The sequence below is a fragment of the Eubalaena glacialis genome, chromosome 1 (genome assembly GCF_028564815.1).
Source record: "Eubalaena glacialis isolate mEubGla1 chromosome 1, mEubGla1.1.hap2.+ XY, whole genome shotgun sequence".
NCBI classification, from domain to species: Eukaryota; Metazoa; Chordata; class Mammalia; order Artiodactyla; family Balaenidae; genus Eubalaena; species Eubalaena glacialis.
In genome coordinates this window covers 221,561,312-221,585,362 of record NC_083716.1, presented here as the reverse complement: position 1 = coordinate 221,585,362, position 24,051 = coordinate 221,561,312, and the positions used below count along the sequence as shown (strand labels likewise).

General features: G+C 44.0%; 1 protein-coding gene across 1 annotated transcript in view; it reads right to left on the bottom strand.

Moving 5' to 3' along the window:
• TTLL4 (tubulin tyrosine ligase like 4) overlaps window positions 1–21,612 on the bottom strand; it is a 38,280-nt gene extending 16,668 nt beyond the window's left edge. Inside the window, exons 1-2 of the mRNA XM_061187428.1 lie at window positions 21,448–21,612; window positions 339–1,923 (exon numbers count right to left, since the gene is read on the bottom strand). Coding sequence (XP_061043411.1) covers window positions 339–1,825 — 1,487 coding nt within the window. The 5' untranslated portion in view covers window positions 1,826–1,923; window positions 21,448–21,612. The remainder of the gene's footprint in view (window positions 1–338; window positions 1,924–21,447) is intronic.
• Between the last annotated feature and the right edge of the window lie 2,439 nt (window positions 21,613–24,051).

Genomic DNA, 24,051 nt, shown 5'->3' with positions numbered 1-24,051 from the left:
CAAGAGGGAAGAGATATGGGAACATATGTATATGTATAACTGATTCACTTTGTTATAAAGCAGAAACTAACACACCATTGTAAAGCAATTATACTCCAATAAAGATGTTTAAAAAAAAAAAAAATCAATTCTGAATAAAAAAAATAAAAAAAAAAAAAGCAGGCAGAGGGTGGGATTTGGCCTGCAAAGCGTAGCTTGCTGACCTCTGCCCTAAAGTGAAAACCAAAATTCTAGGGCAGTTAAGAAACAAAACCAACCTCCAGAGACAGACGGTCAGTGTCACCAAACATGTATACATTCTACTGCTTTAAATGAACCAAACACTTTCTCCGACTTACCCAATATCCCTAGCAGGTGAGTCCAGCTTCCTGGCTTCCTTAGGCTCCTCCCTCCCAAGCTTGCCCAGATGGACGGAAGAGAGGCGGGTGGTCACCTCGGCCACACCAAGGGGCTGAGGGGGAGAAGGCAGAGCTGGAGTTTTGTCTTCTCCAAGAGGTGGGGAGTCGATCGCAGATCCACAGGCAGGGCTGCAGCTGAGCCCACTGGCGTGTGAGGCAAGGAGGTGAATGCTGATGCGTTTGGTACAGAAGACTGTACTGTCCAGTTCCATGGTGTCCGAGGCTCCAGGGAGGACCCTACTGTCTGCTCCAGCATTCTTCTGAGGGAGCTGCTGGCCTACCACAGCTGGTTTCCACCACCTGTTCCTGTTGAGGACATCCCACTGCAAGCTGGGGTTCATGAAATAAGACTGTTCAAAATGGTAGCCTTGCCTTGGCTTCTTCTCAAAGCCTCTTGCAGTCAACTTCTTCACGGCCTCAGTGAACCGAACCTCCTTAGTCAGATTCTGGGAAACAGAGTCCCCATCCAGGCCATAGCGATGTGGCTCTGACCCTGTGGCTAAGTTACTCCAGTGGCAGTGGGGAGAGGCAGCACTGGTGGTGGAAGCATCTAAGGAACTGGGGGTAGACAGGGTGCTGTGGGAAGGGTCATCATCTAGGACAGTGCCACTGCTCTTGGGCACCTTGTGCTCAATAGGCTGGAGTGCACAGTCTCCAGTGCCCCCTGAATGATGCCAGGAGACAAGCTGGACCTTCGGTGAGGATACTGGCTTCAGGCCTTCTGTGGCCTGCAATAAAGGCACTTTAGTGCTATTTGGCCGCATGAAGGAGTTGTTATTTAGCATGGGCTTGTAGGAAGAGGAAGAAGAGGAGAGTGGAGATGGGGTCTTCCCTGAGATGGCAGAGGCCAGGCTCTTCCCTGAAGGATTTTCCCCAGCCGCTCCCAGTGAGAGGTATGGTTCTGTGGATGAGGATGCCATGGGGGAGACCTTGGAAGAAGTGGCCTTACTGGCAGTGAGTCTGATAGGGAGGCTCTTTCGAGGGAGAGAAAAAGGTCTTTTTTCTGACGGGCTTGAACGCAAGCAGAAAGACTCCAGCTGCTGGTATGGTCTGTGGCCGTAGTTGGAACGGCGGTAGAGCAGGGTGCTGCTGAACAGGTCCGGGAGGGAGTGCAGGTAACAGGAGTTGCTGTGGCCTGCAATGACAGCCGTGCTCCTGGAGCTACATAAAGTGCTGGGGCAAAAGAAGTATGCAGGCTGCGGTGGGACACCCAAGAGGCCTGGGCCGAACCCTGCTGAAAGTGTTCCCACGTGCTTCTTCTCCAGCTTCCAGATTGGCTTCACCTGCTGATGAGCCTGAGCCCAGACTTTGCCCTCAGAGGGTTTCTCAGGTGGTGGCGTAGGCACTGTGCCTGAGGGCCCACTCGGCTTAAAGCTGTTTCCCCGGCGGAGGCCAATACTGTAGTGCTCTGTTCTTGCTGAGGCCATGAGGAGCCCACATCACAGCCACGCGGCCTCATGGCCCAGCTCAGGTAAGGTGCCTCGTACCTCCAGCAGTAGCAGCCGCATCCTTGAGGTCCGTCAGCCTGAAGGGCAGAGAGACAATTGGGAATGTTACAGTCCTAGAAGAACAGACACAATGCTACAGTGGTGCCCAGGCAAGGAAGAGCCCCACCTCAGCACTTTTTGGGCAACCAGTCTTGGTCATCAACTGGGGCCCTGGGAGAAGAACACTAGATCCTTAGGGTGTTTTCAGTGGACTTAATGCTGCCCTCATGCAACCAAAGCTGGCGCCATCAAGGACTGGGACACTAAGGTGCCACCAGTGTAAGTCTGTCCACATGTTCCCACCCTCTCACTCAGAGAGCTCTTTCCTCTCTCTCCAAAGAAAAAATCACCTTTCTGTCTCATCATCCACAACTTTACACAAGTGGCTTCCTTCCCTCACCTGACACGAGTGTGCCTAGGAATGAGGCAAGTCTGGGTGTGGCAGAGAAACCAGCTAATACCTTCCTCCTCATCAGCCAATTCTGAATGGTCAAAGATCATCTGAGAAGCATATTTTACATCTACTGCTCCCTCACCAATTCTCAGCTGCCCCTGATGTGGTCTGCTTTTCACGGTTAAATGTGACAAGTACAGGTAAGAGCAGAGATTTCTCCTGCTGACCTCTGGAGTGCCTTCTGGAGCTGAGACAGTAATTTCGTCTCTTCAAGCATCTTGCCAACTATATAGGCTTAAATTCCAACCAACGTGTTGGTGGGAAAGAGAAGAAACAAGATGGAACTAGACACCAACATTCTTTTTATTTAAGGTGACTTTATTTCCAGCAGCCACAATGGGACAGGAAAGGTCAGGGAGTAGAATACAGAGGCGAGAAGAGGAGAGAAACTTTCTTTATTCCAAATCCCAGCCTTCAGTTTGGGCTGATGTTGGGGAAGGAGAGCCTGTCTCTTACATTTCCTCATTGAATCTTTCCTCTAAAGCAAAACCTCTAAACCAGCCTGTAGTTCTGGGTCCCCAACAGTCAGTTTAGTATGGTCTCTTGCTTTCTAAACCAAATTCACAAAATATTCTGCAGTTTTCACACCTTCAGGGAAAGGTGGGCCTGCTTTCACGACAGCATCCAGGGGAAAAAAAATACAAGACCCTTTTATAAGAAGTCATTCATCTGCGATAATTCTGAATGAAATCCTGGCATCTTCATCAAGTGTTTTCAGAGTGGCTAGAGGGAAGGAATTAGCAGAGAATTTTTTTGCTCAAGTTTCATTTGAGACGCAGTCAATGGGGAGAGGACTTTGTATTTTGATAGGAGAATTCCTGTCTACAGCTACAGGAACTGTTGGTGTTGTCTACCAACAAAAAGCCTGCAGAAGCCACATGACGTCGCCCTCTTTTCCTGAAAAGGCTGACCTATGTGGATTCTTTCTCAAGGAGAGTACCAAAAAATCACTGCCAATATTCAAAATGATAGTGGGCGAAAGACAGCATAAGGGCTAAAACCAGATATGATGCCAGTAACCACAAATTAAGGTAACAGAAAATGGACCTCCACCAAGTCCAAACTATGGAAATACTGTGCGGGGGACAATTACACTCTGTGCACTTATGGTAGAGAAGCACACACAAAGGGAAGGGTCAAATCCTGCCAGTGATTTTATACGACCACACACCTGAGTGTGTGTCATGTACACTCAACAGATTCACGTCCCAATTCACGTAGTCATCTTTCAGGAATCTACATCTTTCCCCACCGATGCAGCACAATAGATTCACCAAAGCGATGGCAAAAAGGGCTAAGGAAACAAGATTTCAGGCTGGTGCTCCCTGAATATCACCCAACTTGTGGCTCCTCACGTGCATCCTCCTATCTCAGACCTTCATGCCTCTACAAGTATCGCTCCCTAGAAGCCTTTCCTTCTCTTCCACCAGACAAAAAATAAACAGCTCAAATATCACTTTCACCAGGCAGCCTTTCTGGACTCCCCAGTTCAAATAGGATGCCTCATCTCTGTGCTCGCCACCATCACTGTCTGTATTACACTGAGCTTTAATAATGGACTACTCATCTGACTAGGAGCAAGGAGCATGTTGTCCCTCCCCTGATGTCCCCAATATAGGGTCTCACCCACAAAAAGTGCTCAATATTCTGTTGAATGAATAAACTGAAAAAAATAACAGTAAATAAAGGGGAAATACACTAGAACTGATGAATGCTAGTTTGGGCACCTAATAAATACCAGGTACTATGCTCATTTAATCCTCACAAAAACGCTATGTTCAATTTGCTGATGATGAATCCAAGACTCAGTAAAGCTAAGTAACTTTTCTATAATTAAACAACCAACAAGGAGTGGCTAGCTTAAAACCTGAGTTTGACTCCATGCTGCCTCTTAAATAGAAACGAAACACACACCTAGGCCCTGTTCCCTCACTTATCCCTAACATTCAGGTACAAGACAAAAGGCAGGTTGGAAACACTCCTCCACTGCTTATACTGAGCCCCTTTGCGGGTGAAGTGCCCAAGAGCACACCACTGCATCCTCATCTGCACCGCGGGCAAGCCCACTTTCCCTCATAGACATGGGTACCCACCCACTGCACACCTCGGGGCTGGGTGAAGAGAACTCTCCTCTCTGCACACACTGCTCAGTGTCTGCCTCTCTGCATCCCTCCACACGAATCCTTGGTGCCAGGAACACTGGACGCAAATGGCCCGGCATCTGGCTGGCTTCACTTCTAATCCAAATGAGGAAGAGGAAGGCGAAGGATACACTCCCACCCTCTTCAGAAGCTTCGGGTGGCCTGCTGGGCTAGTGCCAGAGTAAAGTGGATTCTCTTCTCTGTGACTAACAGGATTCTAGATCTTGTATGTGTCTGCAATGGCCATTTCCCACAGGGCATTTGTTTTTCCTTGTCTGACTTATCTTACTTAGCATAATACCCTCTAGATCCACCCATGTTTTTGCAAATGGCAAGATTTCTCTCTTTTTATGGCCAAGTAATATTCCACTGTATGTATGTACCACACCTTCTGTGTCCATTCATCTATCACTGGACACTTGGGTTGCTTCCGTAACTTGGCTATCGTAAATTGTGCTGCAGTGAACACTGGGGTGCTACCAACATCTCCTTGTTGCTGCTACTTTACCCAGTGTAGGAACTCTGCCACAGCCACACCCAACTGCTTCAACAGTGCCTTTTCCTCCTGAGGTCCGCTCCAAAATCCTCCACAGCTCCTCTCTTTTATCCTCTCTCCCACATCAAACCAATCTGCTCTCACCACTTCAACTATTACCTGCAGAAGAAGAGTCACTTTTCAGACCCGACTTCTCTCAAGCTCCGTGTCCTCATCGCCAACTGTCTTCTCCCTTTTCCACAGGCAAGTCCAACCACTTCAGCCCAGCTCGTCAGATCAGCTCTGCACTCTTTTTTTTTGGCCACGCCTTACGGCTTGCAGCATCTCAGTTCCCCAACCAGGAACTGAACCCGGACCCCGGCAGTGCAAGTGCCAAGTCCTAACCACTGGACCTCCAGGGAATTCCCTAGCTCTGCACTCTTGACGTTCCAATTTCTTTCAGTGGAACCTTCTTTCTCTCAGTCACCGAAGAGGAAAACTTAAGTCACTTCTGATTTCTTCCTTTCTCTTAATCTCCAAAGCCAAACCAGTCACAAAACTTAAGAGATTCTTTCTTCATGGCATGCCTCCTCCTTTCATTTCCACCACCATCCCAGATCTGGACTACTGTAACAGCTTCCAGACTGAAGTTTGTGTCTCCAGGGTCTGCCCTTCCTAATTCCATTCTGCAGGCAACCTCCAGATTAACTTTGCTTAAATATTACTTGATCAGTTACCTTTCCAAAAATTTTCCATGAGTCCTCATTTAGTATCACTGTAGCCCACCAACGACCTGAATCAGAATAACCTAGGGTGCAGATTCCTGAGCCCCACTTTCAGAGAGGATTCAGTGGGTCTGGGGTGGGGCCAGGTATCTGTATTTTAAACAAGCCTTCTAGATGATTCTCATGTAAGTCAATAAATAAATTCCAGACTTCTTAGCCTGAGTCTGGCTTCAGTCTTTTTTTAAGGCGTATTTCCATTTCCTTCCACCTTGAACTCTGTTATATGACCTGTTCTGGTCTTATACTAATCCTTTCAAACCTGTCTGCAGGCCCTTACTCCACACAGCCTCTCCCTTCCTAATCCTTATCATATTTTATTTACCTTTTCCAGGCCCAGCTCAAGCTCCATCCTACCCATGAATATGTTGTGTATTTATTCCTCTAATTTGATACTTTGTAAAGGCTATCTTTTACCGCTGTTCTCTTCTCATATGAATATGCCTCATAAGCTCCATGATGGCTTTTATAGGAAAATCTTGTGTTTCTGTAACAGATAAATGCACAGCTATGCGAGTAGAAGGAGGAAGATCACTGCCCTAGTCTGGCCTCCTCCTCAGCAATGCTACCCAAGCCTCCCCGCAAAACGTCATGAGATATTAAGGCTCCCTAGAACAGTTTAAAAATTAATTGACTTGAGGGTGATGAATATTTTCAATGTCAGTTATACCTCCACAAAGCTGTTAAAAAAGAAACTTTTTTTTTTTTTCCCTTAAAGGGATAAGAAAGGAAGGTAAAGAACTGCTGAGCATTCTGAAGATAAACAAAATGGCCTCAAACATCCTTTTCTTTCTATTTGCATGGCTGGCTCAGTCCAATTCCTAGTCCCTCACCCCCCTCACCAAGTGCAGGACTGTTGCAGTAGCATCCTGCCTGACGTCCCTGGATCCAGCCTTTCTCCTTCTAAAGCATGCAGTCTCAGGAATCTCAACATCCTGCTTTGCCATCTTTAGACAGCATTCAGAAGCTGTCTATCTCATTCTGCCTTCCACTCTCTGTGGGGTCATTTTGCCTCACGTTTCCTCCTTAAGTGAGAGTGAATGACGAGCAGTCTATGCTAGAAAATCTATGACTGTTGTCTCAAACCATCAAGTCACCAGGGGCCAGGCCCAGACCAACTTGGACAAAGTATCTATTTCTACCGAAAGCAATTATTCATTACACACTGACTGTATCACTCTCCTACATTACAGGAGTGTATGTGGCTCTTGGGATCTGAAGCTTCCTTTTCTTCCTCCATCTAAGTGTTTCCCTCAGTCACCAGAGGAACTCAGGACATCGGAAACGGTTCAGAGTCTACAGTCATAAGATCTCTGATGAAATTACTTTAGTTGCTCAACAGTTATGTAAGAAGGTAGAACTGACTTGTCTGAAATCAAACAGAATGAGGAGGAGTATAGGAATTAGACCCATTTTCTCTTATGAGATAAATCCCAAACTATGTCTCCCTAAAGAAAGCTGGAGGAGCATGGAACTTCTTTAAAGCCCTGTTAAGAAAGGAAGGCCAATACCCTAACCCTAATGAGAAGGAAGGGTCACTACCACAAGTTGAGAAGGGCAGCTCTTGTAGAACACAGTTATGTAAAAGTAGTTAGCAAACCTCAGGAAAAAATACAGCTTACAGCAGCTAGAGCTGAGGGAGGTCCATCTGCAAATTACTAAAAAGCGAAAACAGTTGAAGCCTTAACATAATTAAGTGATTAGCTCTCCTGGAGCCTTGACCTTCAGCAGCTTCTGAAAGAAACCTCAGGTGAGCTCTCTAAAGCAGTGGTCCTCGAAGTGTGGTCCCAGACCCTAAGGGAACCCTAAGACTCTTTCAGGGATTCCACTAGCTGAAACTATTTTCATAACAAAACTAAGATGTGATTTGCCTTTTTTTACTGTGCCAGCCTTTCCACTGATGGTGCAAGAGCAATGGTGGGTCAAACTGCTGGTTCCTGAGTAGGAGTCGAAACAATGGCACCAAGCGAGATTCTTCACCACCACACACTCCTTCACTGCACAGTGAAAGAAGAAATGCCAGCTTTACTTAAGAATGTCCTTGATGATGCAATAAAAATGAAATCTCAATCCTCAAGTACATCTTTTTAATATTCTGTGTGACAAAATGAGAAGTACATATAAAATAGAAGACGATGGTTGTCTCTAAATAAAGCACTGTTTGAATTGCAAAATTTCTCTGTGGAACATCATGTTTACTTGAAAGAATGAAGGACACACAAGTGATGGTTATTCAGACGTTGATACTTGGCAGGCATTCTCTAGAAAATGAAACAGAGTAAGCCTGTCGCTTCAGGGAAAACAGCTGACAGTGTTTGTTGCCAATGATAAAATTTGAGCTTCCAAGAGAAAATTATAATTTTGGCAAAATTGTATCTGCCACCATGAGCTTGACAGCTTCCCAATACTTAACCATCTTTCTGATGAGTGTGGTGATAACATATTGTTTTTTGATACTGTAAAATAAAATGTGGCAACATTTGTAAGATCTACATAACTCAATGAACCAGTATTTTCCAAATATCTATCACACAATGTCAAAGAATCAGGCATGGGTAAAAGGTCCCGTCAAAGTCAGAGACAGACCAATGGATTCTAATGAAACAAAGTATGAAAAACTCACTGATAACATTTCAGATTCCATTGCAGCTAACCTTCATAAAACCACTCCTTGTTAACTTCTGTGTAGTACCAAAGAAGAATACCCACTATTGTCTGAAAAGGCCATAGAAATATTCCTCCCTTTTCCAACTAATTATCTATGTGAGGCTGGATTTTCATCATCATTCAATCACAACAACATATCGAACCAACTGAATGCAGAAACAAATATGAGAATCCAGCTGTCTTCTATTAAGCCAGACATTAACGAGATTCTCAAAAATAATGCCACTCTTCTCACTAATATTTCTGAAACAAGAGCGTTTTGCCTTTTTAAAAATGCTACTTATGTTTACTTGTAATGTGTTTATTATTATTTCTAAATGAATTAATAAATAAATACTTCAATTTCTAGTATGGAGTAGATATATATCCCACATTAAAAAATATACTGAAGACCCCAAAGAGCTTTAAAACTGCAGATAAGAGGGACTTTCCTGGTGGTCCAGTGGTAAAGAATCCTCCTTCCAATGCATGGGACGTGGGTTCGATCCCTGGTCAGGGAACTAAGATCCCACATGCCGTGGGGCAACTAAACCCGCGCAGTACAACTACTGAGCTCCCGCGCCTCAACAAGAGAGCCCACATGCCGCAAACTACAGAGCCCACACGCCCTGGAGCCCACGTGCCACAACGAGAGAAGAGAAAACCCACACGCCACGCACCGCAACGAAAGATCCCGCATGCCTCAGCAAAGACCCCGCGGGCCGCAAGTAAGACCCGAAGCAGCCAAAAATAAATAAATAAATTTAAAAAAAAAAAACTGCATATAATGAGAACCTCTGGTCTAGAATAGCACTGCCTGTCCAGGATGTCCAAGAGGCTCCCAAAGACAAGGCTCTTTGTATTTCAGGGCCTAAGAGAAATTAGCACTCTCAGTATTTGTTCCAAAAATACCAGGTCTGGCTTCCCAGTTCTGCCAGAAGAGAGGATGAGAAGTTCAGGGCATTAAAGAAAAGTTTTCTCTGCATTTCACCAACAGATCAAAGCATCTGATTGCATGCTAAAATCCAGGAATCCTATGACCAGACAATTCCAAGGTCATAGAAGGAATCTAGCAGGAAAGCTAAACTCAACTCCACATCATGAGTACCAGATCCTGAAGTTAAAGGTTCATCTAAGTTTTTCAGGTGAGAGCTGGGTAAAGAATAAAAACAGTAGAAAACAGGATTGGTTCAAGATGGCGGAGTAGAAGGACGTGCACTCACTCCCTCTTGCAAGAGCACCAGAATCACAACTAACTGCTGAACAGTCATCGACAGAAAGACACTGGAACTCACCAAAAAAGATAACCCACATCCAAAGACAAAGGAGAAGCTGCAGTGAGACGGTAGGAGGGGTGCAATCACAATAAAATCAAATCCCATAACTGCTGGGTGGGTGACTCGCAAACTGGAGAACACTTATACCACAGAAGTCTACCCACTGGAGTGAAGGTTCTGAGCCCCACGTCAGTCTTCCCAACCTGGGGGTCCGGCAATGGGAGGAGGAATTCTGAGAGAATCAGACTTTGAAGGCTAGTGGGATTTGATTGCAGGACTTCGACAGGACTGGGGGAAACAGAGACTCCACTCTTGGAGGGCACACACAAAGTAGTGTGTGCATCAGGACCCAGGGGGAAGGAGCAGTGACCCCATAGGAGACTGAACCAGACCTACCTGCTAGTGTTGGAGGGTCTTCTGCAGAGGTGGGGGTGGGGGGGTGGCTGTGGCTCACCACGGGGACAAGGACACTGGCAGCAGAAGTTCTGGGAAGTACTCCGTGGCGTGAGCCCTCCCGGGAGTCCACCATTCGCCCCACCAAAGAGCCTGTAGGCTCCAGTGCTGGGTTGCCTCAGGCCAAACAACCAACAGGGAGGGAACTCAGCCCCACCCATCAGCACAGAAGGGGATTAAAGCTTTACTGAGCTCTGTCCACCAGAGCAACAGCCAGCTCTACCCACCACCAGTCCCTCCTCTTAGATAGCCTCATCCACCAGAGGGCAGACAGCAGAAGCAGGAAGAACAACAATCCTGCAGCCTGTGGAACGAAAACCACATTCACAGAAAGATAGACAAAATGAAAAGGCAGAGGACTATGTATCAGATGAAGGAACAAGATAAAACCCCAGAAATACAACTAAATGAAGCTGAGATAGGCAACCTTCCAGAAAAAGAATTCAGAATAATGATAGTGAAGATGATCCAGGACCTCGGAAAAAGAATGGAGGCTAAGATAGAGAAGATGCAAGAAATGTTTAACAAAGACCTAGAAGAATTAAAGAACAAACACCTAGGGGGGACCTTCAAGATGGCGGAGGAGTAAGACGTGGAGATCACCTTCGTCCCCACAAATACATGAAAAATACATCTACACGAGGAACAGCTCCTACAGAACACCTACTGAATGCTGGCAGAAGACCTCAGACTTCCCAAAAGGCAAGAAAATCCCCACGTACCTGGGTAGGGCAAAAGAAAAAACAGAGACAAAAGAATAGGGATGGGACCTGCACCTCTGGGAGAGAGCTGTGAAGGAGGAAAAGTTTCCACATACTAGGAAGCCCCTTCACTGGTGGAGACGGGGGGTGGGTGGGGGGGAAGCTTCGGAGCCACGGAGGAGAGCGCAGCAACAGGGGTGCAGAGGGCAAAGCGGAGAGATTCCCACACAGAGGATCGGTGCTGACCAGCACTCACCAGCCCAAGACGCTTGTCTGCTCACCCGCCGGGGCGGGCGGGGGCTGGGAGCTGAGGCTCGGGCTTCGGAGGTCAGACCCCAGGGAGAGGACTGGGGTTGGCTGCGTGAACACAGCCTGAAGGGGGCTAGTGCGCCACAGCTAGCCGGAAGGGAGTCCGGGAAAAAGTCGGGACCTGCCTAAGAGGCAAGAGACCATTGTTTCAGGGTGCACAAGGAGAGGGGATTCCTTCCCTGTCTGCCCACAGAAGGCAGAGCACCGCCTAAACAAGCTCCAGACAAGCGTGCAAGCCGCGGCTATCAGCTCGGACACCAGAGATGGGCATGAAACGCTAATGATGCTGCTGCAGCCACCAAGAATCCTGTGTGCAAGCACACGTCACTATCCACACACACCCCCAACCCCCCAGGAACCTGGCAGCCCGCCACTGCCAGGGTCCCGTGATCCAGGGACAACTTCCCGGGAGAACACACGGCACGCCTCAGGCCACTGCAATGTCATGCTGGCCTCTGCCGCCGCAGGCTCACCCCACATTCCAGTTATAACTACCGTACCCCTCCCTCCCCCCAGCATGAGTGAGCCAGAGCCCCCTAATCAGCCGCTGCTTTAACCCCGTCCTGTCTGGGTGGGAACAGAAGCCTGAGGGCGACCTACACACAGAGGCAGGGCCAAATCCAAAGCTGAACCCCAGGAGCTGTGCGAACAAAGATAAGAAAGGGAAATTTCTCCCAGCAGCCTCAGAAGCAGTGGATTAAATGCTCACAGTCAACTTGAGGTACCCTGCATCTGTGGAATACCTGAATTGACAACGAATCAACCCAAAATTGAGGCAGTGGACTTTGGGAGCCACTGGAGACTTGGGGTTTGCTGTCTGCAACCAACTTGTTTCTGCTTTTTATGTTTACCTTAGTATAGTTTTTAGCGCTTGTATCACTAGTGGATTTGTTTATTGGTTTGGTTGCTCTCTCTTTTTTTTTAAATTACTTTTTTATTGCAATAATTTTTAAAATATTTTTATTTTATTTATTTTATTTTTATTTATATTTATTTATTTATTTTTCTTTCTTTCTTTTTTCTCCCGAGCCGTGTGGCTGACAGGTTCTTGGTGCTCTGGCCTGATGTCAGGCCTGAGCCTCTGAGGTGGGAGAGCCGAGTTCAGGACATTGGACCACCAGAGACCTCCCAGCCCCACGCAATATCAATCAGCAAGAGCTCTCCCAGAGATCTCCGTCTCAACACTAAGACCCAGCTCCACCCAATGGCCAGCAAGCTCCAGTGCTGGATGCTCCATGTCAAACAACTAGCAAGACAGGAACACAACCCCACCCATTAGCAGAGAGGCTGCCTAAACTCATACTAAGTTCACAGACACCTCAAAACACACCACTGGATGCAGCCCCACCAACCAGAAAGACAAGATCCAGCCCCGCCCACCAGAACACAGGCACCTGTCCCCTCCACCAGGAAGCCTACACAAGCCACTATACCAACCTTACCCACTGGGGGCAGACACCAAAAACAATGGGAACTACAAACCTGCAGCCTGCGAAAAGGAGACCCCAAACACAGTGTATTCAGCAAAATGAGAAGACAGAGAAATATGCAGCTGATGAAGGAGCAAGGTAAAAACCCACCAGACCAAACAAATGAAGAGGAAATAGGCAGTCTACCTGAAAAAGAATTCAGAGTAATGATAGTAAAGATGATCCAAAATCTTGAAATTAGAATGGAGAAAATAAAAGAAACATTTAACAAGGGCCTAGAAGAACTAAAGAGCAAACAAACAATGATGAACAACACAATAAATGAAATTAAAAATTCTCTAGAAGCAATCAATAGCAGAATAACTGAGACAGATTAGTGACAGAAGAACAGATAAGTGACCTGGAAGATAAAACAGTGGAAATAACTACTGCAGAGCAGAATAAAGAAAAAAGAATGAAAAGAATTGAGGACAGTCTCAGAGACCTCTGGGCCAACATTAAACGCACCAACATTCAAATTATAGGGGTACCAGAAGAAGAAGAGAAAAAAAAAGGCTTTGAGAAAATATTTGAAGAGATTATAGTTGAAAACTTCCCTAACATGGGAAAGGAAATAGTCCATCAAGTCCAGGAAGTGCAGAGAGTCCCATACAGGATAAATCCAAGGAGAAACACGCCAAGACACATATTAATCAAACTCTCAAAAATTAAATACAAAGAAAAGATATTAAAAGCAGCAAGGGAAAAGCAACAAATAACATACAAGGGAATCCCCATAAGGTCAACAGCTGATCTTTCAGCAGAAACTCTGCAAGTCAGAAGGGAGTGGCAGGACATATTTAAAGTGGTGAAGGGGAAAAAACTACAAACAAGATTACTCTACCCAGCAAGGATCTCATTCAGATTCCATGGAGAAATTAAAACCTTTACAGACAAACAAAAGTTAAGAGAATCCAGCACCACCAAACCAGCTTTACAACAAATGCTAAAGGAACTTCTCTAGGCAGGAAACACAAGAGAAGGAAAAGACCTACTATAACAAACACAAAACAATTAAGAAAATGGTATTAGGAACATACATATTGATAATTACCTTAAATGTAAATGGATTAAATGCTCCAACCAAAAGACATAGACTGGCTGAATGGATACAAAAACAAGACCCGTATATATGCTGTCGACAAGAAACCCACTTCAGGCCTAGGGACACATACAGATTGAAAGTGAGGGGATGGAAAAAGATACTCCATGCAAATGGAAATCAAAAGAAAGCTGGAGTAGCAATTCTCATATCAGACAAAATAAACTTTAAAGACTGCTACAAGAGACAAAGAAGGACACTACATAACGATCAAAGGATCAATCAAAGAAGAAGACATAACAATTGTAAATATTTATGCACCCAGCATAGGAGCACCTCAAAACATAAGGCAAATGCTAACAGCCATAAAAGGGGAAATCGACAGTAACACAATAGTAGTAGGGGACTTTAACACCCCACTTTCACCAATGGACAGATCATCCAAAATGGAAATAAGGAAACACAAGCTTTAAATGACACATTAAACAGGATGGACTTAATTGATATTTATATGACATTGCATCCAAAAACAACAGAGTACACTTTCTTCTCAAGTGCTCATGGAACATTCTCCAGGATAGATCATATCTTGGGTCACAAATCAAGCCTTGGTAAATTTAAGAAAACTGAAATCGTATCAAGTATCTTTTCCAACCACAACACTATGAGACTAGATAACAATTACAGGGAAATATCTGTAAAAAATACAAACACGTGGAAGTTAAACAATACACCACTAAATAACCAAGAGATCACTGAAGAAATCAAAGAGGAAATCAGAAAAAACCTAGAAACAAATGACAATGAAAACACAATGATCCAAAACCTATGGGATGCAGCAAAAGGAATTCTAAGAGGGAAGTTTATAGCAATACAATCCTACCTCAAGAAACAAGAAACATCTCAAATAAACAACCTAACCTTACACCTAAAGCAATTAGAGAAAGAAGAACAAAAAAACCTCAAAGTTAGCAGAAGGAAAGAAATCATAAAGATCAGATCAGAAATAAATGAAAAAGAAATGAAGGAAATAATAGCAAAGATCAGTAAAACTAAAAGCTGGTTCTTTGAGAAGATAAACAAAATTGACAAACCACTAGCCAGACTCATTAAGAAAAAAAGGGAGAAGACTCAAATCAACAGAAACGAAAAAGGAGAAGTAACAACTGACAGTGCAGAAACACAAAGAATCAGGAGAGATTACTACAAGCAACTCTATGCAAATAAAATGGACAACCTGGAAGAAATGGACAAATTCTTAGAAAAGCACAACCTTCCAAGACTGAACCAGGGAGAAATAGAAAATATAAACAGACCAATCACAAGCACTGAAATTGAAACTGTGATTAAAAATCTTCCAACAAACAAAAGCCCAGGACCAGATGGCTTCACAGGCGAATGCTATCAAACATTTAGAGAAGAGCTAACACCTGTCCTCAAACTCTTCCAAAATACATCAGAGGGAGGAAAACTCCCAAATTCATTCTATGAGGCCACCATCACCCTGATACCAAAACCAGACAAAGATGTCACAAAAATAGAAAACTACAGACCAATATCACTGATGAACATAGATGCAAAAATCCTCAACAAAACACTAGCAAACAGAATCCAACAACACATTAAAAGGATCATACACCATGATCAAATGGGATTTATCCCAGGGATGCAAGTATATCTTCAATATACACAAATCAATCAATGTGATACACCATATTAACAAATTGAAGAAGAAAAACCATATGATCATCTCAATAGATGCAGAAAAAACTTTCGACAAAATTCAACACCCATTTATGATAAAAACTCTCCAGAAAATGGGCATAGAGGGAACCTACCTCAACATAATAAAGGCCATATATGACAAACCCACAGCAAACATCATTCTCAATGGTGAAAAACTGAAACCATTTCCTCTAAGATCAGGAACAAGACAAGGACGTCCACTCTCACTACTATTATTCAACATAGTTTTGGAAGTCCTAGCCTTGGCAATCAGAGAAGAAAAAGAAATAAAAGAAATACAAATTGGAAAAGAAGTAAAACTGCCACTGTTTGCAGATGACATGATACTATACATAGATAATCCTAAAGATGCCACTAGAAAACTACTAGAGCTAATCAATGAATTTGGTAAAGTTGCAGGATACAAAATTAATGCACAGAAATCTCTTGCATTCCTATATACTAACAACAAAAGATCAGAAAGAGAAATTAAGGAAACAATCCCATTCACCATTGCAACAAAAAGAATAAAAAGCTAGGAATAAACCTACCTAAGGACATAAAAGACCTGTACGCAGAAAACTATAAGACACTGATGAAAGAAATCAAAGATGACACAAACAGATGGAGAGATATACTATGTTCTTGGATTAGAAGAATCAATATTGTGAAAATGACTGTACTTCCCAAAGCAATCTACAGATTCAATGCAATCCCTATCAAATTACCAACAGCATTTTTTGCAGAACTAGAACAAAAAATCTTAAATTTGTATGGAGACATAAAAGACCCCAAATAGCCAAAGCAATCTTGAAGGAAAAAAACGGAGCTAGAGGAATCAAACTCCTTGACTTCAGACTATACTGCAAAGCTACAGTAATCAAGACAATATGGTACTGGCACAAAATAAAGAAATATAGATCAATAGAACAGGATAGAAAGCCCAGAGATAAACCCACGCACCTATGGTCAACTAATCTATGACAAAGGAGGCAAGGATATACAATGGAGAAAAGACAGTCTCTTCAATAAATGGTGCTGGGAAAACTGGACAGCTACATGTAAAAGAAAGAAATTAGAACACTCCGTAACACCACACACAAAAATAAACTCAAAATGGATTAAAGAACTAAATGTAAGACTGGACACTATAGAACTCTTAGAGGAAAACATCGGAAGAACACTCTTTGACATAAATCACAGCAACATCTTTTTTGATCCACCTCCTAGAGTAATGGAAATAAAAACAAAAATAAACAAATGGGAACTAATGAAACTCAAAAGCTTTTGCACAGCAAAGGAAACCATAAACAAGACGAAAAGACAACCCTCAGAACGGGAGAAAATATTTGCAAATGAAGCAACTGACAAAGGATTAATCTCCAAAATTTACAAGCAGCTCATGCAGCTCAATATCAAAAAAAAAAAACCCAATCCAAAAATGGGCAGAAGACCTAAATAGACTTTTCTCCAAAGAAGACATACAGATGGCCAACAAACACATGAAAAGATGCTCAACATCACTAATTATTAGAGAAATGCAAATCAAAACTACAATGAGGTATCACCTCACACTGGTTAGAATGGGCACCATCAGAAAATCTACAAACAATAAATGCTGGAGAGGGTGTGGAGAAAAGGGAACCCTCTTGCACTGTTGGTGGGAATGTAAATTCATACAGCCACTATGGAGAACAGTATGGAGGTTCCTTAAAAAACTAAAAATAGAATTACCATACGACCCAGCAATCCCACTACTGGGCATATACCCAGAGAAAACCATAATTCAAAAAGACACATGCACCCCAATGTTCACTGCAGCATTATTTACAATATCCAGGTCATGGAAGCAACCTAAATGCCCATGGACAGATGAATGGATAAAGAAGATGTGGTACATATATACGATGGAATATTACTCAGCCATGAAAAGGAATGAAATTGGGTCATTTGTAGAGACGTGGGTGGACCTAGAGGCTGTCATACAGAGTGAAGTAAGTCAGAAAGAGAAAAACAAGTATTGTATATTAATGCATATATGTGGAATCTAGAAAAATGGTACAGATGAACCAGTTTGCAAGGGATAAATAGAGACACAGATGTAGAGAACAAAAGTGGACACCAAGGGGGGAAAGCGGGGGATGGGGGTGGGGCGGTGGTGGTGGGATGAACTGGGAGATTGGGATTGACATATATATACTAATATGTACAAAATGGATAACTACTGAGAACAACCTGCAGTATAAAAAATAAATAAATAGAATAAATTTTTTAAATAAATAAATAAAAATAGTAGAAAACAGAAAAAATAAATAGTTTTTCAGCAAGGGCTTTTTCATTTACATATTCATTTTTGGATTTGGTTATAAATATTGTGCCTCCCTTCCTCCATCCCTTTTCCCCTACCTACTCTCTCAAAGTTGGTGCTCCTCTGTGCTCAGTCTTCTCACTTGGCCTGGCACATAGTAAGCGCTCAATAAATGGCAGTTGCAACTATTAACACAGACTCTACCAAAGCAACCTCTTTTATCCCACGGCCTCAACCATCTCCTACATTCTCAACTTTCTTTCATCACTCAGACCTACAGAACAACCTCCCAGGCCTTTCTACCTTGATGTGCTGCAGGAACCTCAATTCAGCATGCCCAAACTCCTTTATCTTTCTCCTCAAAGCCCTCCTCCTAATAGTTCCTCCTGCATCACCACCCACTTAATCACTAAAGTCAGAAAACAAGGATGATTCCAGACTGCTCTTTGTCCCACTCTCCCTACATCTACTTTGCCACCAGGTTTTGTCCACTCTACCACTGTTAATATCTCTCTAAACCCTCTCCCCCACTGCAACCACTATAAAGCCCTCATCATCTCTAGTCTGGTCTCTAGTTTTCTCATTGGCTCCCTGCCTTCAGTCTAAAATCTTACTTATTCAAACTGCACACTGACACTACAGTAGTAATCTCAAGCACAAATCTGATGTTACCTTCCTGCTAATTACCTTTCCATGGTTTTCCTGCAATATACTCTTCCAATGATTTTACTCATGTATTCCCCTAGGAATTTTTAAAACCATGTATTCCTTGGGGAGTTCCTGGTGGCCTAGTGGTTAGGATTCCAGACTTTCACTGCCGTGGCCCAGGTTCAATCCCTGGTTGGGGAACTGAGATCCTGCAAGCCACGCGGTAGAGCCAAAAAAAAAAAAAAAAAAATTAAACCCATGTATTCCTTGCACATCTTAAAGTTGAACTCTAAAATTTTTCATCACAAGTTTAAACAAGTTTATCCTTTTGTTAAGAGGAGGTAGAAAATACTAAACATTTTATAGAAAGAACTAAGGTAAGGATTAACTGTAATTGAAATAAACATTTCATGACGATTTAATAAAATGAGTTTTAACTATCTGATTAACACACATCTAAACTAAAAGAAATCTCTTTTAAAAAATTTTATGCAACTTTTATCCAATACAGCTTGAAAAATCTGTGGTCCCGAAAAACATTTTAGACACATTTAACTGTTGTGTTCTTTTTTTTTTTTTTTTAATATTTATTTATTTATTTCACTGCACCGGGTCTTCGTTGCAGCATGCAGGATCTTCATCACCGCATGCAGGATCTTTTAGTTGCAGCAGGCAGGATCTAGTTCCCTGACCAGGGATCGAACTTGGGCCCCCTGCATTGGGAGGGCGGAGTCTTAACCACTGGACCACCAGGGAAGTCTCCAACTGTTGTGTTCTTCTGAATTCAGAATATCCCAACAAGGAACAAGCTTCACTCTAACAGCAGTGTGTATTACACATGGGAAGACAGGAAGCCTTCTAGGGTTTTTTTTTTTGTTGTTTGTTTGTTTTTTCTGGGTGGTCTCATCTGTATGACCCTATTAGGAAATGTATTCATGAATTCAATAGTTATGTCCCGAACAGAAGGGTAGAATAGTACAATGATAAGAGTATAGATGCTGCAGTCTCAGGCTTTCCGGGTCTGGATCCACTTAGTGGCTCTCAGACTTTGGGCAAGTCAATTTTTTCCCATATGGCTCAGTTTTCTTACCAAATCTGGCTTCACTTGGTGAGTCAGGGGGAAGGAGAGCCACACAGAGTACAAGGTGGTGAGTACCGTGGACAGCCAGGACTGCTGGACCTCCCGGCTTCTGGGAATGCGGTGAATATAGTATTCGGGAAACGTAGCACTGGAGTTTCTATCAGCTCGATTTACTTCAAAAGAATTTATTTTACGGGCACTCATTTCATCAGTGTCAGCAATGTCTAGGAGAGTAAGCATCGGACAAGTTCTCGAGCAGCCTCAGGATCTCAGTGGTATGCCCACCGGACCCAGCCACCACCAAGAGGCTGAGAGACCGCCGGGGCACAGCGGCGCGGGGACGCAGCACTACCCATAGCCGCACTGCCAGCCGCCGCGAGGATAAGGGTGCCACCCATTCAAAGACAAGACGCATGCGTGCTATCCCCCGGCTCCGGCCGCAGGAGCCCTTCTAGGTTTTTGAGGTAACTTAATCAATCACCAAAGAAGGCCTCCCTGAAATTAATATTTCCAAAATATTCCCTGTTTGCCAACCTGAGGTTTTTATACTCCGAAAAATATACTATAGTAAAATTTGAGAGCGTGAGAGATATGACACTCTCCACCCCTTTTTTGTAAGGTCAGTTTTAGAAGCGTTCATTTGGAAGCTGAGGATCTGGGAACTGATTCTTCTAAAACTATATGTGCATGTCTATCCCTTGGAAGTGTCAGGCCCCTGAGTATCCTGCTTGAAAACCACTGCTCTGGAGGATCTAGTTCTAACTCTTCAGCAAAACATCCAAAGCCCTTTGTGATCTAACCCCTATTAATGTCCCTATTCCTATTTGTCCCGGGCTGGTTCCCTCCAAACACAGCTAAAGTCTATCCGACTGTTTCCAGTTCTCTTTTCAGGCCTTTACTAAAGCTACTTTAGTATCTTTACTAAAGCTACTTTGTATCTGGAATGTCCTCTCACCTCTTTATTCCCAGAAAACACTTGATAATTTTTCAATGCTCCATTCAGCCCAATCAATAAGCAGCTGGTAACTTTACGGGCACCAAGTGAGTGGTTTTTATGCAAACAGTGCCTCAGTATTTATTGCAAGAAATTAAGGATGGGATAGACCACTGTCCCAAAGGGTCTCCCAGCTACTCGTTGACTGGCTAAATCAACAGGTAATCACGTTAAGGAAGATGGGATCTGGAGTAACTGAGAGAGCAGGGATACCTACCTAAGGAAGGAAGGATTAAAACATTTTCTAGATCCAGAATGGGAATGTGAAGACCAGGGAATGGGGAAAATATAGTTTTCCAAGTAAATTTGGGTTAAATATCCTTCTAATGTTCTATCAGAACACACACCACACATATGGCAAATGCTGTTTACCTGATTAAAATCTCCTCTAGACTATAAGCTCCGAGAAAACACGCCTGCCTTGCTCACCACTGTATCCCCCCCTCCCCCGCCGGGCCTTCCACAGTGCCCTGGCTCACTAAATATTTGTCGATGTTTATTAAAAATTGTTGAATGATTAAATGAAGTAATGGATGTATGGATACATGAAGAACTCAATTCCACAGCATCTCGAATGCTGTTTGAATCTCTACAGTTTAGGAAAGTATTTCACTACAGATAGTGAATATGGGGAAGTTAAAAAGTGGGTATCCATGTAAAATTCAGCCGTGAGGCCTGAGAGGAGCTTGGGCTCACACCCAAGCAGGGAGAATTTAAACTGCAGCGGAGCGGGAAAGACGAGGCACGGAGGCCCAGGGTGAGAGGGTGCTGCAGGGTTCGGGGCACCCAGAGGCGGGGCGACTAAGTTCACTGGGCGTGGCGGGGAAGGGGGCGGAGGGGGGGTGGAGAAGGGTTCCGAAGAGGCGCGAAGTCCTGGTAGGGTGGGAGGACGCGGCCCCCTCTCCTCCCAGGGGATGGAGAGGTGGCGGGCAGGAAGCAGGGCTGGGGCAGGAGCGGCCAGAGGGCTGGGGGCCGCGTGAAAGGACTCGGGCAGAGGGAGGGGCGGGAGAGTCGGGGCGGCGGAGGGTCGTTTTCCCGGCTCCGCGGCCACACTCACCCAGCGGACTCAGCTTCGCCCCGGCTGGGCGCCGGCTCCGGGCTGCTTCCTCCCTTGGCCTTCCGGGCGAGCGGGCGGCCTCAGGCGCCCCTAGCAACCACGCACAGCCACACGGCCCGCGCTCTCAGCCGCCGGCGCCGCTGCCACCAGCCACGCACTGCGCGCGCCCCCAGCGGACGGACTGAGGGCCTGAAGGGGCGATCCCAGCGGGAGGGAGGCAGGCGCGCGGAATCTCCGGGATTGTGGAGTTTGGGAGGGCAGGCGGTCACAGGGCTCGCGCACACGCAATCGCTTCAACGGGGGTGGGACTCGCCGAGTGGAATTCTGGGAGATGTAGTCTCAAGGTTAAATCTCTGAAAGGTTAAGCTCTGGCGCTCCAGGACCCGCTATACCTTGATTCTACCTAACCCCTATGGACTCTTTCTTCGGCCGTGCCTTAATTCGCTCCTCTAAAATCAAAGAGCTCAGGCTTTATTAAAGAATTTTCTTGTAGTTCCTTCCAGTAAGCCTTTGAGTTTGACCCCAGGAAAGGAGAGATCGCCAGATCCACCATGCTTCCCTCTACCCACCTTCCCCTAACCCCACCCACCCAACAGGCTCCAGTTACAACCACCTGCTTCCTGGGCTCCAAGTGTGAACTTTAGGAAACACTGACTCAATTAATTATCTCGCCAGGCAAGACAGATTGTACCCCCTCAGTCTCAGATGTCCCTAGACCTAATGGATTTGGAGATCTCAAGAGAGCTGGAGGGTGAAAAGAACTTTTCTAAATAGTCTGGTACAGAAATAAAGGGGACAATAAAAGATGAAACTAACCTAAGGAAAATAATCGGGACCAGAACAAAGATGCTTAATAAATATTTGATTTAGGCAACAGTCATTGATAAATGCTAAAATCATTAGAGGGTTGATGGGGGACTTTTACACTGAAAGGACATTTGCTATCACTTGTATATTTTAATCAATCTTAGATCATGAAATGTGGGGCAGCTATAAATTACGTCTCATGATGTGATGCAATTTGAACTACACATTAATACTTAGGAAGTAGTGTATTTTTGTCTAAAAATCAGTTGAATCTGAATCTTAATCAAACTTTTGGCTCCAACTTCCAGTTTTCAGGAAATAAAGAGAAACGTTGTCACAAGAAAGCCATTTGACCAATCCAGAATGTAGGCCAATGTATAGGGGAATCACCTAATTTCTCTGACAATTTCAGAGTATAAAAAAAGAGTGAGGTGTTCTATATCATGAGACTTAAGAGACATAATTACATCAATGAGTGGACCTTGTTTAGATCCTGATTCAAATAAGCCAACTGCAAAAAAGATACTTTTGAGACAATAGAGAAATCTGAACATGGATGGGGGAATATTAACATAGATAACGTTAAGAAATCATTATTAATTTTTTTAGTTATTGTAGTTTACTGAATGGTGACCCCCCCCCAATATATCCTTGTGTTAATTCCAGGAACCTGTAAATATTACTTTATATGGCAAAATATGTGATTGAGGATTTTGAGAGGATGATCTTGAAAGGATTAAGGAATTTTCCTGGATTATCTGGGTGGGCCCTAAACCCAATAACAAGTGTCCCTAGTGAGGCAGAGGGAGATGGGACAGACACAGAGAATACACAGAAAAAAGGAAGAGGCAGTGTGGCCAAGGAGGTACAGATCAGAGTGAAGAGGAATGCCTGGGGCTACCAGAAAGTGGAAGAGGCAAGAATGGATTCTTCCTTAGAACATTCTGAGGGAATGGGGTTCTTCAGACAGCCTGATTTCAGAATTCTGGCTTCCAGAACTGTGAGAGAATTTCTGTTGTTTTAAGTCACTAAATTTGTGGTAATTTTTTCTGGCAGCCACAGGACATTTTGACATTTTGACATCTTTTAAGAAGATATCCTTATTTTTTACAGACACTTTAAGGTATTAAACAACATGATGCCAGGGGGTTGCTTTCGCTTTAAAATACTACAGCAAACACCCTAGTAGCAACGAGCACAGGTAGCATCCAGGTCTTAGTTTCTAATACCACTACATTACAAGGAACCAGGGCTCCCTAGAGAAATGGCTGATTCTCAGACTGGGACAGGAAATATACAAAATGAGCCTGAAGCATCTGGTAGTGCCAGAAAGAAAGTGTTCCTAAAACAAACAAAAAAACAGATTGGTAGGTGTATGTCACAGGAGCTAACTGAAAGAACTCCCAATGACCAAAGCTCGAACAATTTGAGCAATAAAATTAAATAAATAGTGGTTTATGACCCAAAGTATAAAATATCCATGAGTTCCTGATATAAATAAATGGTTGAATATATTCACAAATGGGATAAAGAGACAAATCTCCTATGCAGAAAAATTCCCCCCAAATTATGTAGATACTCAGCCCTAAAGGAGGGGGAGTATAACCCCCATTCCTTAAGTTTGGGCTGTGCAGAGTGACTTCTTTCCAAAGAGTACAGTATGGAAAGGGAGGTGGAGTAGGGCAAAAGTAGTAACAGTAGAAAAATCTGACAAACATCACTTCTGCCAGGTGATCAAGGTCAACACCAAGTCCTAAGTCATGTACATAGTATATGCCCTTGATATATGATGAAAAT